The 15091-nt window shown below is 44.8% G+C and overlaps 1 protein-coding gene across 6 annotated transcripts in view; it reads right to left on the bottom strand.

The window, feature by feature from the left end:
• The window catches only part of auts2a (activator of transcription and developmental regulator AUTS2 a), a 310820-nt gene that overhangs the window by 31525 nt on the left and 264204 nt on the right, over positions 1-15091 (bottom strand). For all 6 annotated transcript variants that reach the window (XM_036523475.1, XM_036523476.1, XM_036523477.1 and 3 more), the window contains one exon: positions 2832-2880. In XM_036523475.1, coding sequence (XP_036379368.1) covers positions 2832-2880 — 49 coding nt within the window. The remainder of the gene's footprint in view (positions 1-2831; positions 2881-15091) is intronic.

The following is a 15091-nucleotide window of genomic DNA, read 5'->3' as shown; positions in this document are numbered from 1 at the left end:
GAGCGGTAACTGAGTGAATTGGATCCAGACAGAGGAGTGAAAGCCGGGGCTGTGTGAAATGAACAACACACAATTATACACAGCATCTATTACTGAGCTCAGGGCCAGGGTGACACACATGGGGGGGGTTGGGGGGGGGGTGGTGGGGTGAAGAAACAAATCAACGCTGAGAAAAAAAAAAGCCCTCCACAAAGTGGTTGGATTTCTTTGCAAATAAAATGGAGGTGGTTAGCAATCAGTCAACCTGCTGCAACAATAAGTGCTGTAATGACAGTAATTACTATGTAGCATTCTGCTGAAACAGGCGAATCAGGTGTACCAGCGAAAGCCATCTCGCACATCAGGGCTCCAGAAAACGGCCCGATTTCTGCCGTTCTCATCAGGAAATGCTGAAACACTTCAATCACAATACGCCCCGTGCGTCTCAAAGCACCGCCGTAATTTACTGAGGCAACTGTGTGAACAGAATCTGCCTGCTGCCATCTCATATATTAAAATGTACTGGGGAGATTACACAAAATATGCAGTGAGATTTGAAGAGCCACGAAAAATCTTTATCGGGATTACTGAATGTCACTACTGGATAGGGATTTGCTGTAGTCTACAAAGAATGAGAATCTGGCTCTGATATTGCTAAGGAAATAATGACGGCTATAGACTGTAATGTGAAGGAGATAATAGGAATATTTTTTCTCAAACAGCCGAAGAATGTTTAATTAATGGGGTAAGGCATCAGTATGCTCTCTAAAGAAGCCCACAAATAATAAAACACATCCAATTACAACAGAATACATCATATCAAGCAATGCCAAATTATGAATTGTGCATCACTATTATTCTGCAGACTATGATCTATATCGTCTTTTTTTCTGTCAGGTCTGGAACCATTTCTTTGACATGCACGATTAAGGATAATCTCATTTAATATTTACATTTTTATCTTTTTTTTTACCCCAGATAAAACTACTCCCATCCCTTCAATGTTAACCAAAGAATAATAAATCTGTCCCGTCTGCATTTATCATTCTAAACCACGGCACAGTATTCTCAGCTGTAAGTAGCTGCGATGATTTTTTTTTTTTTTTTTTGCGCAGAAAACAAAGTCACAGTCCTGTGTTTTTGGCAGTTATTTGACCTTTCGCTTTCACTGCAGTGACATTTGCCTTACACCCCACGCTGAATATAAAGCCCTAATAAACATTTTGTGTGTACCAACAAGAATACCCAAACCACAAAACAAATTTGCAAACCCCTGCACCTGCCTCCCAGCAAATATTGACATTATCTTCACCAGCCCGGCCTCCTTTCAAGTTGTTGTGTTTTTTTGTTTTTTTTCCTGAGGTTGAGAAACCGTAGTGGTAATCCGTTTTAACAAAACTAGCCCTGTACTTTCTCTCTCTACGCCCAATCTTTTCCCCCCAATAAAAATACCAACGGGGCAAGTTCTCTGCACCTGGATTTAGGCCGATTCTCTGACTTGCTATTCGGGTCACCAATAGTCATTAGCATATGGCAGGAAGAAGGGATCTTGGAAGAGAAAAAAAGAAAGGAAGACATTTAAATGGAAATAGGGGGCAAAGGAGTAACCCACCATCAACCAAGGAAAAGCTTATTTGTGTACTGTTTCCCAAGCAAAGCTTTTCATATATAAAAAGAAGTCCTATGTTGATTTAGGCCGCACAAAGGGGGCTTAATCCTTTCAAGGGAACTAAATCACCACAGAAAAGTGTCCCTGAAGAAAGGCTTTCTGTCAAGCATGGCTATTCAGGGCCCGATGGATGCCACAAATCAAACTCTGTAAGTAAACAAAGATGAGAATGTGGGAAATGCGTTTGAGCCCCAAAAGAAAGTGGAGGGAAGAGGCACAGGGCCTGTCTGCATCAATCAGATCCCCTCATTCTCACCCCTGGCCAGGCCCTTCACCCTAGAAACCGACCATTACCCAGGAATGTGAATTCACAGAGATGGCTTCTATTATTCCGTCCTCGGCGCGGAAGATGAGAATGCTCAAATTCCAAGGCTTTTAATAGCAAATTAGTGACATAACAATGCAGTCACATGTGGCGGAGGCCACCGGGTCATAAACAGATGTCCTGGCTTTGCTCCTCCCCTGTGAATGATTTCACTGGGCCTGTGCTCTCTCTGTAGTAACACACCACAGATGAAGACATCCACAAAAACCGCTACAGTGCAATATACTGCCTCATATTGCAATGTGCACAATACTTATTTGTTCCAATCCTTTCATGATATATTTGTATATTTTTGAAATTATTTACTTGCTCCTTCCGCTGTTTTCACTTCTTGTATCGAAAGCATTTTACACACACACACACACACACACACACACTCGAGCACACGGTGTGAAATGCTTGAGTTCACACACACATGTATCTTATGTGGATTTATCATCCACCAAATTGTACCCAGTACAGTTCCACTTAATAGACCAAAAGAAATGGATTTTCAGTCTCGTGCAGAGTGAATGAACACAGATTGATATTTCACACATGTGCGGCACTGCAAATGAAAGCAGATCCTCCGTAATGCATCACCATTTCACGACTCTGGCAATTTCATACTAAAGCCTGAACACTTTCTCGCGGTCTCAACCCAATAACACCATTCCAGCTAGTGAATTAAATGGCAAGACAAAGACAAAGACTACAAACAATTAAGACTTCACAGAGTTTCTTTGAAAAGAGGCACTGTGTGCGGGAGGAAAAGGGGCTTTTACGAACCGCAATCTGCTAACGATTATTTTTATTTTGCCTTTAAGCAAAACTACCTCATGCACAACACAGCTTATGCGAATGTAAAGAATCTCATACCTTTGTTCGTAGCAGTGCTGAAGAGCTTCTCTGAGCTGGCATCGGAACCCTGGAATACAGAAACAAGCGTCAGTTTTCTCCATCCTTTGCCTGGTATTTTTCATCTTCAAAGGCACACCAACCTTGCTGAGAGATAAAAGCGAAACAGTGCTGCTTCCTTTCTCAGCCACTTGATGGCACTGTTGAACCGCACTAGAGAGGCACGCACACACACATCTATATACACACATACATACACACACTCAAATCCTGCAAAACATATTAGCACGCTGCTTTACAGTACTAACATTTGTTACAAGCTTTAACATCGTACTTATATTATGAAATCCTGCTTTAGTGACAACACAGAGATGAAGATACACTGGCTAATTTAATTCAACCATTTAAACACCACGCGTTCCCAGCAATAGTATGTTATCAAACATTAGTTGGTACACAGTGGTATAGCTATGCTAATATATTATAGCATATTTTTAAAATTGAGTATTTGCCCATGTTCAATGAAGGAAAATATTTTTTTTACATCAATGTTTTGTTCATGACCATTTTCTTTACACCTTTATTTTGGGATAATAATGCATTGTGTTAGTGTGGCCTGAGAGTGTCTTGAAGAATATTATTTAGATTACAAAATTACAATTTAATTGTAGCCATATCTGAGTGTTTTAATGTGCAGAAGTCACAGCCTTGTTTAAACAGAAAAAAACCCACAAAACTTACCACAAGAGCACTGGAAATGATCAAATACTATTATTCTCTTTGAATACATTGAGCAAATGCATAGCAAAACAATTGTATCACCAAGTGAAATACATGCACAACCGCGCATTTCATAACTAGAATTCACAAGATCATTATTATTTCATTATCTTGTTACAAAGGCCGTAACAATGCTAGGACAGCTTGTTCCTACTCAACACAACTTTTTGATGTCAGAGAATAGATTTTTTTCCCAGTTGGTGCTAAGCTCAACCTGTTTCAATACAAGATTTCAGGCTGTTACCAACCCAAAATCTGTCCTGAATGCATTTTCAGAACAATACATTTTAGAGAAAATTTTAACAACCAAAATTGTTAAATAAAGTGTAGTGCGGCAATAAATGCATTGTGAAGCATTTGTATGGAACAGCACAGACACGCGGAGTGTGAAGTAAGAAATGGGTATTAAAACATTATTTCCAATTAGGGAAAAAACAAAAAGGTAAAATAAATCTACACGGAAAAGACGAAAGACGGCTGCTGTCTGTTACACCGGCGCAAACTGAATAATGTGAAGAGCGTCCTACTGCAGAAACACGAGGAAATGCGCTGGGCATACCTTTGATGTGGCGAGAAGCTGGCCAGGAGAAAAACAACAAGGCAAGAAATCACTTTCAGCTTTAGCAAATACGGTCCTGCTCCGCTTTCGGGTCGTCAAACAATGTAATCCACAGACGGGCGGCGAATTCCACACGGTTTAAACTGGTGACAGCCATGCCAAGAGCAGCTTTTCCAGGAGGACCCCACGGTGAAGCAGACGAGGGAGCACACAAAGCTAACGTGCCGCTCGGACAAAGGGAGCCATGTGTCTCGCCCAGCAAACCGCAGCAACAACACAGATAAGTGGAGGGATCCTTTCCAGCGCACACCCTGTCTCGCGGGACAAGGAGGGAGGAGGGGGGCGGGGGTGGGGGTGGAGGGGTAGGGGGGGCGGGGGGGTGTGGGGGGGTGGTGGAATTGATCAATTTCACAACGATTTATCTTTCTCACGGAATAAACGCTTTGCTTTTCAAAGCCACCCCCTGTGCTTCTTCTCTCAAGACAGATCCTCGTGAGGCAGGGGTGTCAGAAAAGCCCTGGGTTTTACAGCGCCCGCTGTGTCAAGAAGTGTTCACCCTCGCGCAAAAGGCAAAAGCAACACGCTTCATTCAGCGGAAAGCATCATCCGTGCGAGCTTAGGCTCTGCCGTCTTCCCTGTGCCGCTCAGCAGACCGCGCTCGCGGCACCGATATCCAACAGAGGGAACACAGTCCTCCGCAGCCACGCAGAGGGACAAAACCAAGCAGAACCACACTGATTCAAAGCTGCGTTTCTCTCTCCTTCTTTTGCTCTCCAGGCAGGTCAGTGTCTTGTGGCTGCTCACAGATCCCTGGCCAGCCACACTTGTGCCTTTTTTTTCCCTCCGCTCGGCGTTCAACAGAAACACTCATTCATCGAGCCATTCATTTCTGAGATCCTTCCCACTGCAGGCTCCTCCCACTTCCCGATTCTACCTGACCTCACTTGCTCACCCCGCCCCTCCCGTCTGTGCTGCTTCCACACACACACACACACACCCACACACACACACACACACACACACACACCCACACACACACACACACACACACACACACTCACACACACACACACACACACACACACACACACACACACACACACACACACACACTGCACACACAACCGAATGTGCCTCTTCTCCTTTTGAGTGACTGGGTAACATTCCCAGACCAAGTCTTTGGAGGAATTGTGTGTGTGTATGTGTGTGTGTGTGTGTGCATGTGTGTGTGAGTGTGTGTGTGCGTGTGTGTGTGCGTGTGCGTGTGTGTGTGCGTGTGCGTGTGCGTGTGGGTGTGCGCGCGTGCGTGAATGGGGCACAGATAGCACGGCAGGCAGGCGGGCCTGCGAGAGAGTGAGTGAAGGAGAGAGGGAGGGAGAGAAAGAAAGGGGGAGGGACTCAGACTAGAATGATATTCTTTCACTCGCAGTGGAGGGCAATGATGTCAGCTGCTAATGAATTTCCCAGTAGGGTGCAGCTACTGTGAGGGGAGGAAAACAAAACCCTCTTTATAAACAGCATGTACCTCTCCATAAATCTCCACCACTGCCTTCTTGTCTCTTCCACTTTAGCACAGCGCGGCTCTCCCCTTGCTGGGAAGAGGTTACAATCACTGGATCTACTTGATGCCGATGAACGCTGACAGCTGACGCTTCAAGCTTTTAGAGACCTTAGACGGCACCCACGGGCTGCTCTCTGAAAAAATTATTATTAGTTCACCCCACACTCAGGATTTAACGTTACGTCTAATTGGAGTTTGACATCAATTTTACATTTTCTGGAAGAAGTCGGCAAATATAAGAAAAAGAACAGTGGGGAAACCGCGTTCGGCAGGAGGCGCAGAGCACACACCATGTATAAAACCTTACAAGGCTGCAGTATGAAGGCTTGGCATGTCTAACTAAAACTCTAAGCACCCTGGCTTTTACTTTTTCAAAGAATCATCCTATGTGGTTTTTTTTTTTCAGAAAGCCAAATGATGACTAAATGCAGGCAGCAGCTCATTTCTGAGCTACATTTACAACAGTCAGTACGTGTACCTGCAGGTAATTAGCCTGTGGCTGTAATGTATTAAATTCAACAATATGTGCTTAAGGTCTTAGCTCACCTTCAATGTCTAGAGGAGGGTGTTGCACTATAAACTACAGGCTGAGCGTCTGTAAGTAGGACGCTAATGTCTGTGTAAACCCCATGAAAGCAACGCACTGATTCACTGGCAGTTATGGGATGAATTGGCCCAGTTCTGCAGGTAGATTAAACAAACAGTTTCTCAGAAGAGCTCAAACACCCCTTCTGATCCCATCTGGCTAAGATCTCACTGCGGAAACTCCCAACCAAAACAATCTCACGATCTTCAGCTCATGCCAGACGTTCCTGGAAAATCCATTAATCGCATAAACTCCGGGCCTATAGCTCAGCTAATCAGTGTTAACCCACTGTCAGGGGGTCAAGAAATCAACACTGAATCGCAAAGCGCTGCCCCAACCCGCCCACCCCGCCGGCTCCGCGGCGCAGCACAGAAACGTTCCGGCTCGCCCTCGGTGGGCGCTAATCTCCCCTATGTACTCCGAGTCAAAGTTCAGCTGCGCCTCCTATTAGAGACCCCACTCACTGTAACCCCTCCCTGCCCCGGAACCCCTGAACCCGCAGAAATGGCCCTCCCGCTCCACTCACACCCGCTCTGGCCCCTGTACTCTGGGGCTGCGGTTACCGTGCTGACAGCTCAGCTCCTCGGCCTGCGATTCTGCTCTGTGGAATGTCACCTCCTGACAAAGTGAGCGCAGGGGCCGCCACTGCGCTGCGCTCTTAAAAGGGCGGCCCTGCCAGGGGGGAGGGCACGCGCCAACCGAATTCCGTCTCAAAGGTCGAGCCGAGGAAGTGACTGAAAAGCGCAAGCACGCTGACCTGTAAAAGATCTAAGAGAGGCCTGTGAAACCGTTACGCTGCGATACCAATTAACCGCACATCGTTTACACCGGGTTCCTGTTTGTGCTGAAGGAGGAATGTGCGCCGCTTTCCTGGCACGGGAGGCTGTAATCAGAGAAGGTGAAGCCCTGGTAGCTGCCGTTTCTTTCCCCGTGATCCTAGTTTATGTGAAGTCCTGCAGCACGCGAATAGCAAACCCCGAGAATATTCAGTAGTCTTTCCAGCCGTGCTCCCCGGAAGAATTAAAGAAGCCTGATTGGTTTGCGTACAAAGATGCACGTTTTATTGGAGTGCGGGCTTCCGAGGGGAACGGGAGGGGAGGCAGCACTGTTCAACTCGGTAATCTCCCAATCCTCTCAGTTTTCATCAAGGTCGTCATTGTCTCCAAGCCTCTCTGAAGTCTCTCCCAGTTGCCCCGACGGCTCATGTTCCTGTCCGTCATATTCCTCCCATTAATCCCCAACATTTAATCACTGGATCTTCTCTGTCAGTCATCCTCCATTTACAAGGCAGCGCTTCGGGTTCCATTTCACGTCCACCTTTGCTCGGGCCGGATTTAAACTAAATGCCGGGTTATTTCCTTCGTGAAGTAAAGTTAATGCAGCACTCTTGGAGAATTTATAAAAAATATCGAGGTATTCGATCTTGTGCTGAAAGACAGCCGGCAGCGGAGAAACGCGGCCGATACTTCAGGCTTGTCAACAAGAATCCTGCCAGGCCCCTACGCCAATTCTCTTGAAGAGACTGGAGACTTAACGTAAACACTCAGCTCACAACCACAAAGCTCTTATTAGATTAGGTTTCTTTGTTAAAATGTGTTATAGAAATGATGATGCTATCTTGCACAACTTGGCTGTCTGACAACACTTCAACCTGAATGGCATCTGCTTCTCACTGGAAAGGAATGTTTTTATCCCCTATGGCGGCGACACTTATTTGTCAAACAACCACATTAGTGAGACCATGAAACAAGAATGCAAAACATCCTCCGATTGGGTCCTTGAAGCAGACAATCAGCCAATCCCGGTGCGCGTGATCCTAAATAGTTATTATCAGATTTCAGAAAATCAGATGCCTATCATTACTGCTCACCACAAAACAACCAGCGGCCCAATCCTTCAGCGGAGATTATTTTTAATTCAAACGAAATGCCGACAGACTTAAAACCATGTCATACCCAAGCCGAGGAAGTAATGTGAAGTGGCACTTAGTATGGAAAAAAATACTTGATACCTCTGCCAAGGAATGGAGGAGAAAGATCAAACATTGTTCTCAGCTATGTTATGTATGCCTGTAATTGCTGCCTATGCCTGTAACTTCTGTCTATAGATCGTCAGCCCACTTTCGCTGACGTTTTGTCATCTTCTATTCCCTTTCACAGCCTTGATCCCCAGCTTCAAAGCACCCAGAAGCATTATTTCATCCATGGTTCAGTTTTACAGGAACTCTTTCCTCGATTGCAATCACAGGGGGACCGGCTGACTGTTACGGGCTCTCCTACCATGAAAATACTGCTCATTTGAAATATTCCTGATAAGCGTAACATGGAGCTCGCACTGGAAGCGCAATATGCTAAAAGCTCAGATTTAACTCACTTCTTGTGTCTGGATTTTAGTCCTGTGTTCAGGGTTCACTGCTTGATTTTTTTTTAGCACAGATATTTTTCATTTCATCTGAACTGCCTTGATGCGACAGACTTCTGACTATCATATCTGAGACGGAAGCAGCAGCCTTCACTGAACGGTTAAAATACCAGCGGTTCAAATTAGGACACTAAAAAACAGGATCCCATGATGCGACTTGATTGGGAAAAAAAATGTCACAGAAACAAAGGGTCAGTGAAATCAGAAGCGCCCATTTTTCCTCCCTGAAACCCGTTTGATCCACAAACAGAATTCCAGAGCAATCAGGCTCAGCCATCCGTTTGATTCTGTCCACATCCTCTCCCCGGCCCTCAGCCTCTCATGTCAGGCCGGCCGTGAGTAAACTCCAAGAGGGCAGACTCAGAGCATCGGAAGTCTGGGAGCAAAGGACCTGCATATGTGTGTGTGTGTTTATGCGGGCTTCAGGTTCATTGCAATCAGACGTTGCTCCGAGAGGGCTCTGGCACCCACACCCCTGGGCCTTTGAAACCAGGTTACTGCGGCTCTGTAACTGAGCTTCAGGCCTGATGACTGCACGCCCATCAAACTCTTTGTTCTGTGGGGAAAAATAAATAGAGTAATGCTAATGGTCCCTGAATCAGCTATTCAAAATAAGCATTCACTATTAGCCCTGTGAGTTTATTGCTCGTGGAGGACGCCTAGGCTGACCAGAAGACCAAACTCACCCCCAGAAAAATGAACCCTGAACAGACCAGCATGGGGATAATGTAAGACAAACTAATGTACATTTCAAAGGGGAGATTTAAGCTGGGACATCATAAATTATGTTATGAAAAAACTCACTAATGGGTGTTAATTTACCATACCTATAGTGAGCCTTGTAGGTTCATGCCTGAAGTTAGTCATTATGTGAATGGAAAACTTAAGTGCCCGCATTCCGAAGCTGTCTGCCCCTATTTTAGCCTTACTTCACTTCAATGGGGAGGCCCGTGAGAGTAGAGCATCGTGACAAGTCATCACCCTCAGAGGGACAAGGGGTCTGAAGTGGATTGAGCTTCCTATCTCCTCCCATAACAACCAGAGGAGGTGACACTGAATAAGACTACATGGTAAAGGAGGGTGAGTGCACATGCATGCTCACCAACACGCACGCACGCACGCACAAACACACTCATGCACGCACATACAAACACACACTCACTCACGCACGCACACACAAACACACACTCACACACTCACGCGCGCACGCGCACACACACACACACACACACACACACAAAATCACCATCCACTATCTCCCTTTACCCTGTCTATTTTTTTTTTTTTTGGGACAAGAATGCTTTTTACACTCATTAAATTCAACCTTATCTCACTAAGACTGCAATACACTGCAAATGACAACTGTGTATAATCTCTTTTTCCGACAAGCGAGTCTGACAGCACCTTTCTTTCCAATTTCTGAGACACGTAGCCAGACATATATTAATCTGTCAGTCATCGCTGGTAGCAATGGGGAGAAAGGAAAAAAAGAGAAGAGAAGGAGGAAAAAAAAGGAGACGCCATGGATCTGTGAACATGAAGGAGAAAAGACAAGAAAGAGACCGGGAGACAGAACCCCAGGGACTGGGTACTAACAAACAGCATTCATTTCCCTGTGTATATTATATAAGTCATAAACCTCGCTGAAAGACAGAACGGTTTAGGGATTAGATGTCTCCCACTCCTCCGTGAGAGACAGGCCTTTGAATTTAAAACCTGTAAATATCAATTGCAAAAAGAGGCCATCTCTCTCACATCTTTCACACTTGTTTAAGGCAGCATTTATCACACGGGAAAGAGAGAGAAAGAGAGAGAAAGAGAGATTTTGTATAGACACATCCGTTAGATGTGGGGGGAAAATGGGAATTTCTGAGATAAAAGGAGACACCTTTAACACGCAGGATGGGAAGCAGATGATGAGATTTTCCAGCTTAATAAGTTTCCAAGCCAGGAGATAGGAACACACGTCATATGTCATTTCATGGAAGGTCCAGACAATGTAGGCCCTGCTTTGGAATGAGAAAGAGCTCGTAGAATAAATGTTCTCTGGATAATATGTTTGTTCTTTCAAACCAGCTGAGACCATGTAAATTGGAGCACATTTTGAGTAGGCGAACCATACGTCTAATGTTAGACATTATCTCCATTGTTGAGTCAATGATCACATGGAGCACCCAAGATGCCACAAAAGCAGTGCTCTACAGCCTCGGTTATTACTATTCTTCTGATAATCAAACTAATGTCCCTTTTACGGCTTGCACTAAAAACAAACTGGACAGGAAAATTGATTTAAGCTTCTTCCTCAAATGCTCTGGTTACAGCCTTAATGCATTTTCAGTTTTAAAAATCTGAGGCCCCTTTGTACAAATTATAGACATGCTGGCGGCCCCAGTCTACTTCACTATCCATAATTTCAGGGCAGTCAATCATCCCAGATTCAACAGCTGAAAGACAACATAGCCACAACGTCAAAACATTTCAAAGCAGGCACAAGTCCTAGGATACTGCTGCTCCCCCTCTTTCTTATTTCCCTTTATTTCATGTTAATGTTACTTTAGGGGGTAGTACAAAATGTCAGTCTGAAAAAAGAAATGCATGTTTGAGAGTTTGTTACGTGACTGTCTGGGATCTTTTGTGGCTACCGATGTAGACGGTGCAATTTTCCTATTAAACACACGTCAGAATGTTCTCTGACCTTTCGCGTAGTTGAGGCTATGCTTACCATAGCTGTGCTGTGAGGAATGCCATACTGCAGCAGATCAATTCTAACATTACTGCCCTGGATCCCTGACATTAAAATGTCAAAGCACGGAGATCAACAAGAGTGTAAAGATGGCCGAACGCACGGGAACTGACACATGAGCGTGACCCGTTCCTTATTAGGTCTGGCTAATTCCACCCTTGTTACGAATCCCACATTAAAACGCTGCCTGTGGCAGTCAATATTTTATTTATTTATTTACACATTTATTTATTTGTTATTTGTAAAGGGGAGGCAATAAATTAACAGAAGTTTTTTATTCTGACTCTTTGGTGTTTATTATTGAGCTGGACAGGTCAGCAAATTTTCTGGACAAATAAACAGCTGTGAAATTATAGTGAAACATGATTTTTTTTCTCCATTTCCTCTTGGAGTGACAAATATCTAGCAGTATTTCCATATTCATCAAGCCAACCAGACGGCAGCAGAAAAAGAAGAAACTGAGTTGTGCTGAACCCCCCAAGGTCCTACTTAATTCCTGCCAAGTGCTGTGTTGTGTGGGATTATATTCTCTTTGTTACTTTGTTCTGCGAGGCACAGGGGAGAGAAATCGCCTACTGTGTCTTTAAGACAAATCACCACCGAATGCACTGAGGAAATCACCAGGAAGCACAATATTAAAATCCGTCTGACCCCTGATAGACTCTGTAGCCCTGAGCAATCTGCCTGGCTGGAGAAATATGGTCAAGGGGAAATCGGGTCCGTGAAACGCTCCGTCAAGACCATTCTGTCAGGCACGGAGCGAGACAGCCGCCCAGCCTCCCCCTCCCCCCAACCCCGCCACTCCAGGCTCTTTTTTTTTTTATAGAAACGCTCCAAAGTGGGGGCCTGATGATAAGCTCTCTGGGGGACATGAGATGGCCTAAGACTTCAAAAGCCAGCAGGCTGACAGACAGCAGGGAGGTCTCTTTCCTCCTTTTCAGCCTAGGCCCCTGCTGGCTCTGGAGGGGTTTCTAATTGCATTTCACAGGGATTGAACAAAATAAGGCCTTGTTCTCCCTACAGTAGCTTCCCTGCTGGGGGAATGGCCGTGATTTGAGACTCCTCTGTGTGACAGAAAGCTTTAACATGTCAGAAATCCGCAGAGAGCAAGGCAGGGTTTCCCCCTGGTAATGCTAGAACATGGGAGACTGAACATGAGAGGAGGAGAACTTCGCTGGAAACCTTTAACCCTTTCGGGTGGTGGATGGCTGGAGTTCACCAGCAATGCAGGGGAGGTCTGTGGAAATGGAAGGAATCCCCCCCCCTCTTTGAAGCCATTGCTTTTACATATTTCATGACCACCCCTGGACCCTTTGGTTTGGAAGTGTGCTTGCTCTACTGTTGTGTTTCATTAATTACAGCGCACACACACTGCCAAATTGGTGGTGTGGGGAAGCACCCACCATCAAAGACCTTTAGATGCAACATACCAACAAGAACCACTGCTACTGATCTATACTCTGAGCAATTAAAGCAATCATACGTGTATAAACATTCATGCAAGTAATGACAACGCAATCGGTCAAGCAACAACTGAAACTGATAATGGCTGATGATAAAGAGAAAACAACAGCAACACAAATAACCCTCAGAAAGGCATGGTAGATTCCATCACATTAACTACAGCTATCAGTCAGTCTCAGGCAAGCATGTGACATTAGGGTCATGCAACCCCCAGGATTACAATTATGTCCAGAGCTTGCCTTAGAGCCCAAAGGGGAAGAATAATCTTGTGTAAATGATAATTAGTTGATAAATTAATTAATAACAAACTAGAAAAATTGATCAGCTATGATAAAAAATGTTTCACTTACAGATACTGTATCAATACAAAGGCTTAAAAATGCCGTTCAAATTAGTCATAATACTGTGAACAAATTTGAAAGACAAAAAACTGCATTCTTGGCAAATTGCATTCTCAATAGTAACCTAGAGAGAAAATAACCTGACAAATCACAAAACAGCCATAACCACAATGTGGTCGATGGAGTACTCCATATTTTGGCTACTACATACAAACTCAAATGGGAAATGGGAGTGCAAAATGTGCCTATATCAGAAATAATGGAGCTGCAAAGCCTACAGCTCTTGGAAGCTTTGGATTTATTTTCCTGTCTTTTACCACATCAGGAAATACATAAACAAGAAATGAACAGGCAGTCTGTATAGGCTGTGACTCCCCTCCTGGACATTTTGCCCACTAGTGCCTCCAGTGGTGAAGCAGCATTAATGCAGCAGCTGATTACTCAGTGAGTCAGGGAGTTAGGGACACTACCATTCCGAGGGAAGTTTCTTTCAATTGCAGATGATCTAAAGCAACCGCTACTCAGCTCAATTTGAATGGAAAAGACTGTCATTGAACATTCAGTGCACTTGTACTTATTGTAATTCTAATGAAGATTAGTGATTGAGAAGACGAGACCTGGTGTGAGCAGGGCACATGTGGAAGTGTTTTTTTTCAGGCCCTGTAAAACACAATGCGAGGAACACTGAGCTCTTCAGAGGCCTCCACAGAGGTGCACATTTACCCTTTTGTGCACACTCAGCAGTTACAATCAATCAAGTAATGTGTAGCAGTTCCTCCATTTTCAGGGGTTCCTAAAGAAACAACCGCAACTGTCCTAATTCGCCAGAGGAAAGAACGCATGTTTTTAACTATAAGTGGCCACTTGTGTCTTTTGTGTGCACAGTAGACTGAAAGTCTATACATAACAGCGATGCCTCTCCTCAAAGCAAGTCTCTAAAGATATTACGTACACAGTGTAAATTGGTTCATTACTGCAATGCATCCATGCTTAGTGGGGATCTCCACTGTTTACCAATTCACTTCAAATCGCAGAGACCTCAAGTCATTTTGCAAGAAGTGTTTATTCTGGACTAAATTCTATGCAGCAATCTAATCCTCCAAACCGAACAAAACCCTGAAAAACAGCTAACGCAGTATGGATAGGCAGTTATACTGCTTGTTGCTGTCGCGTAGAAAAAAGCCAGGGAAAAATATATTTACTACATTTTCAGTTTGTTTGTCCACTTTATTCCTCCTAGAACTAAAAGCACAAAACACAGCTCTATCCTCAGGATGTTGAGATACAGTGAATACATTTTTCATAATCTGATTTTGGAGAGCAGTGGCAGTATTAGGCCCCCACGCGAACTTGATTTGGGAGGCCCCAGAGCTCCTCTGCCGCCACCGGGCTCCGGGCACTCAACAGGAAACCTGATACACACAGAGGGTTTCTTAAGCATGTTAGAGAGTGGTACATTTCCACCAGGCCGGCCCTGGCATGAGGCTAGCGATTTTAATGCCTACACACGTCCACAGCAGCTACCATGACATAAGGAACAGTTGTGCTGGAGCAATAGAGATGCCTTTCAAGAGGGGCTGCTTCAGCATTCGGCCACATTCCACGTTTTCCTCCGCAAACTAGCACCGCTCTGGTTCTAAATGTGGATATTGTATGGCTGAGTGGGGAGCTGGGAGCTGGGCTTTCACTGCCTGGTTATTTGAGTGTAAAAGTGGCAGACAAGGACAGAGAGAGAGGGAGAGTGCCTGAGTGAATGTCGATGAGGAGGTCCACCCCTCCCACACCGCTCTCTCTCTTGATGTGCGTGCGTGTGCGCGGGCGCGTGC

Source organism: Megalops cyprinoides, chromosome 3 (assembly GCF_013368585.1).
Source record: "Megalops cyprinoides isolate fMegCyp1 chromosome 3, fMegCyp1.pri, whole genome shotgun sequence".
NCBI lineage: Eukaryota > Metazoa > Chordata > Actinopteri > Elopiformes > Megalopidae > Megalops > Megalops cyprinoides.
The sequence above is the reverse complement of the archived record's forward strand: the minus strand, read 5'-3'. Positions and strand labels throughout refer to the sequence as shown.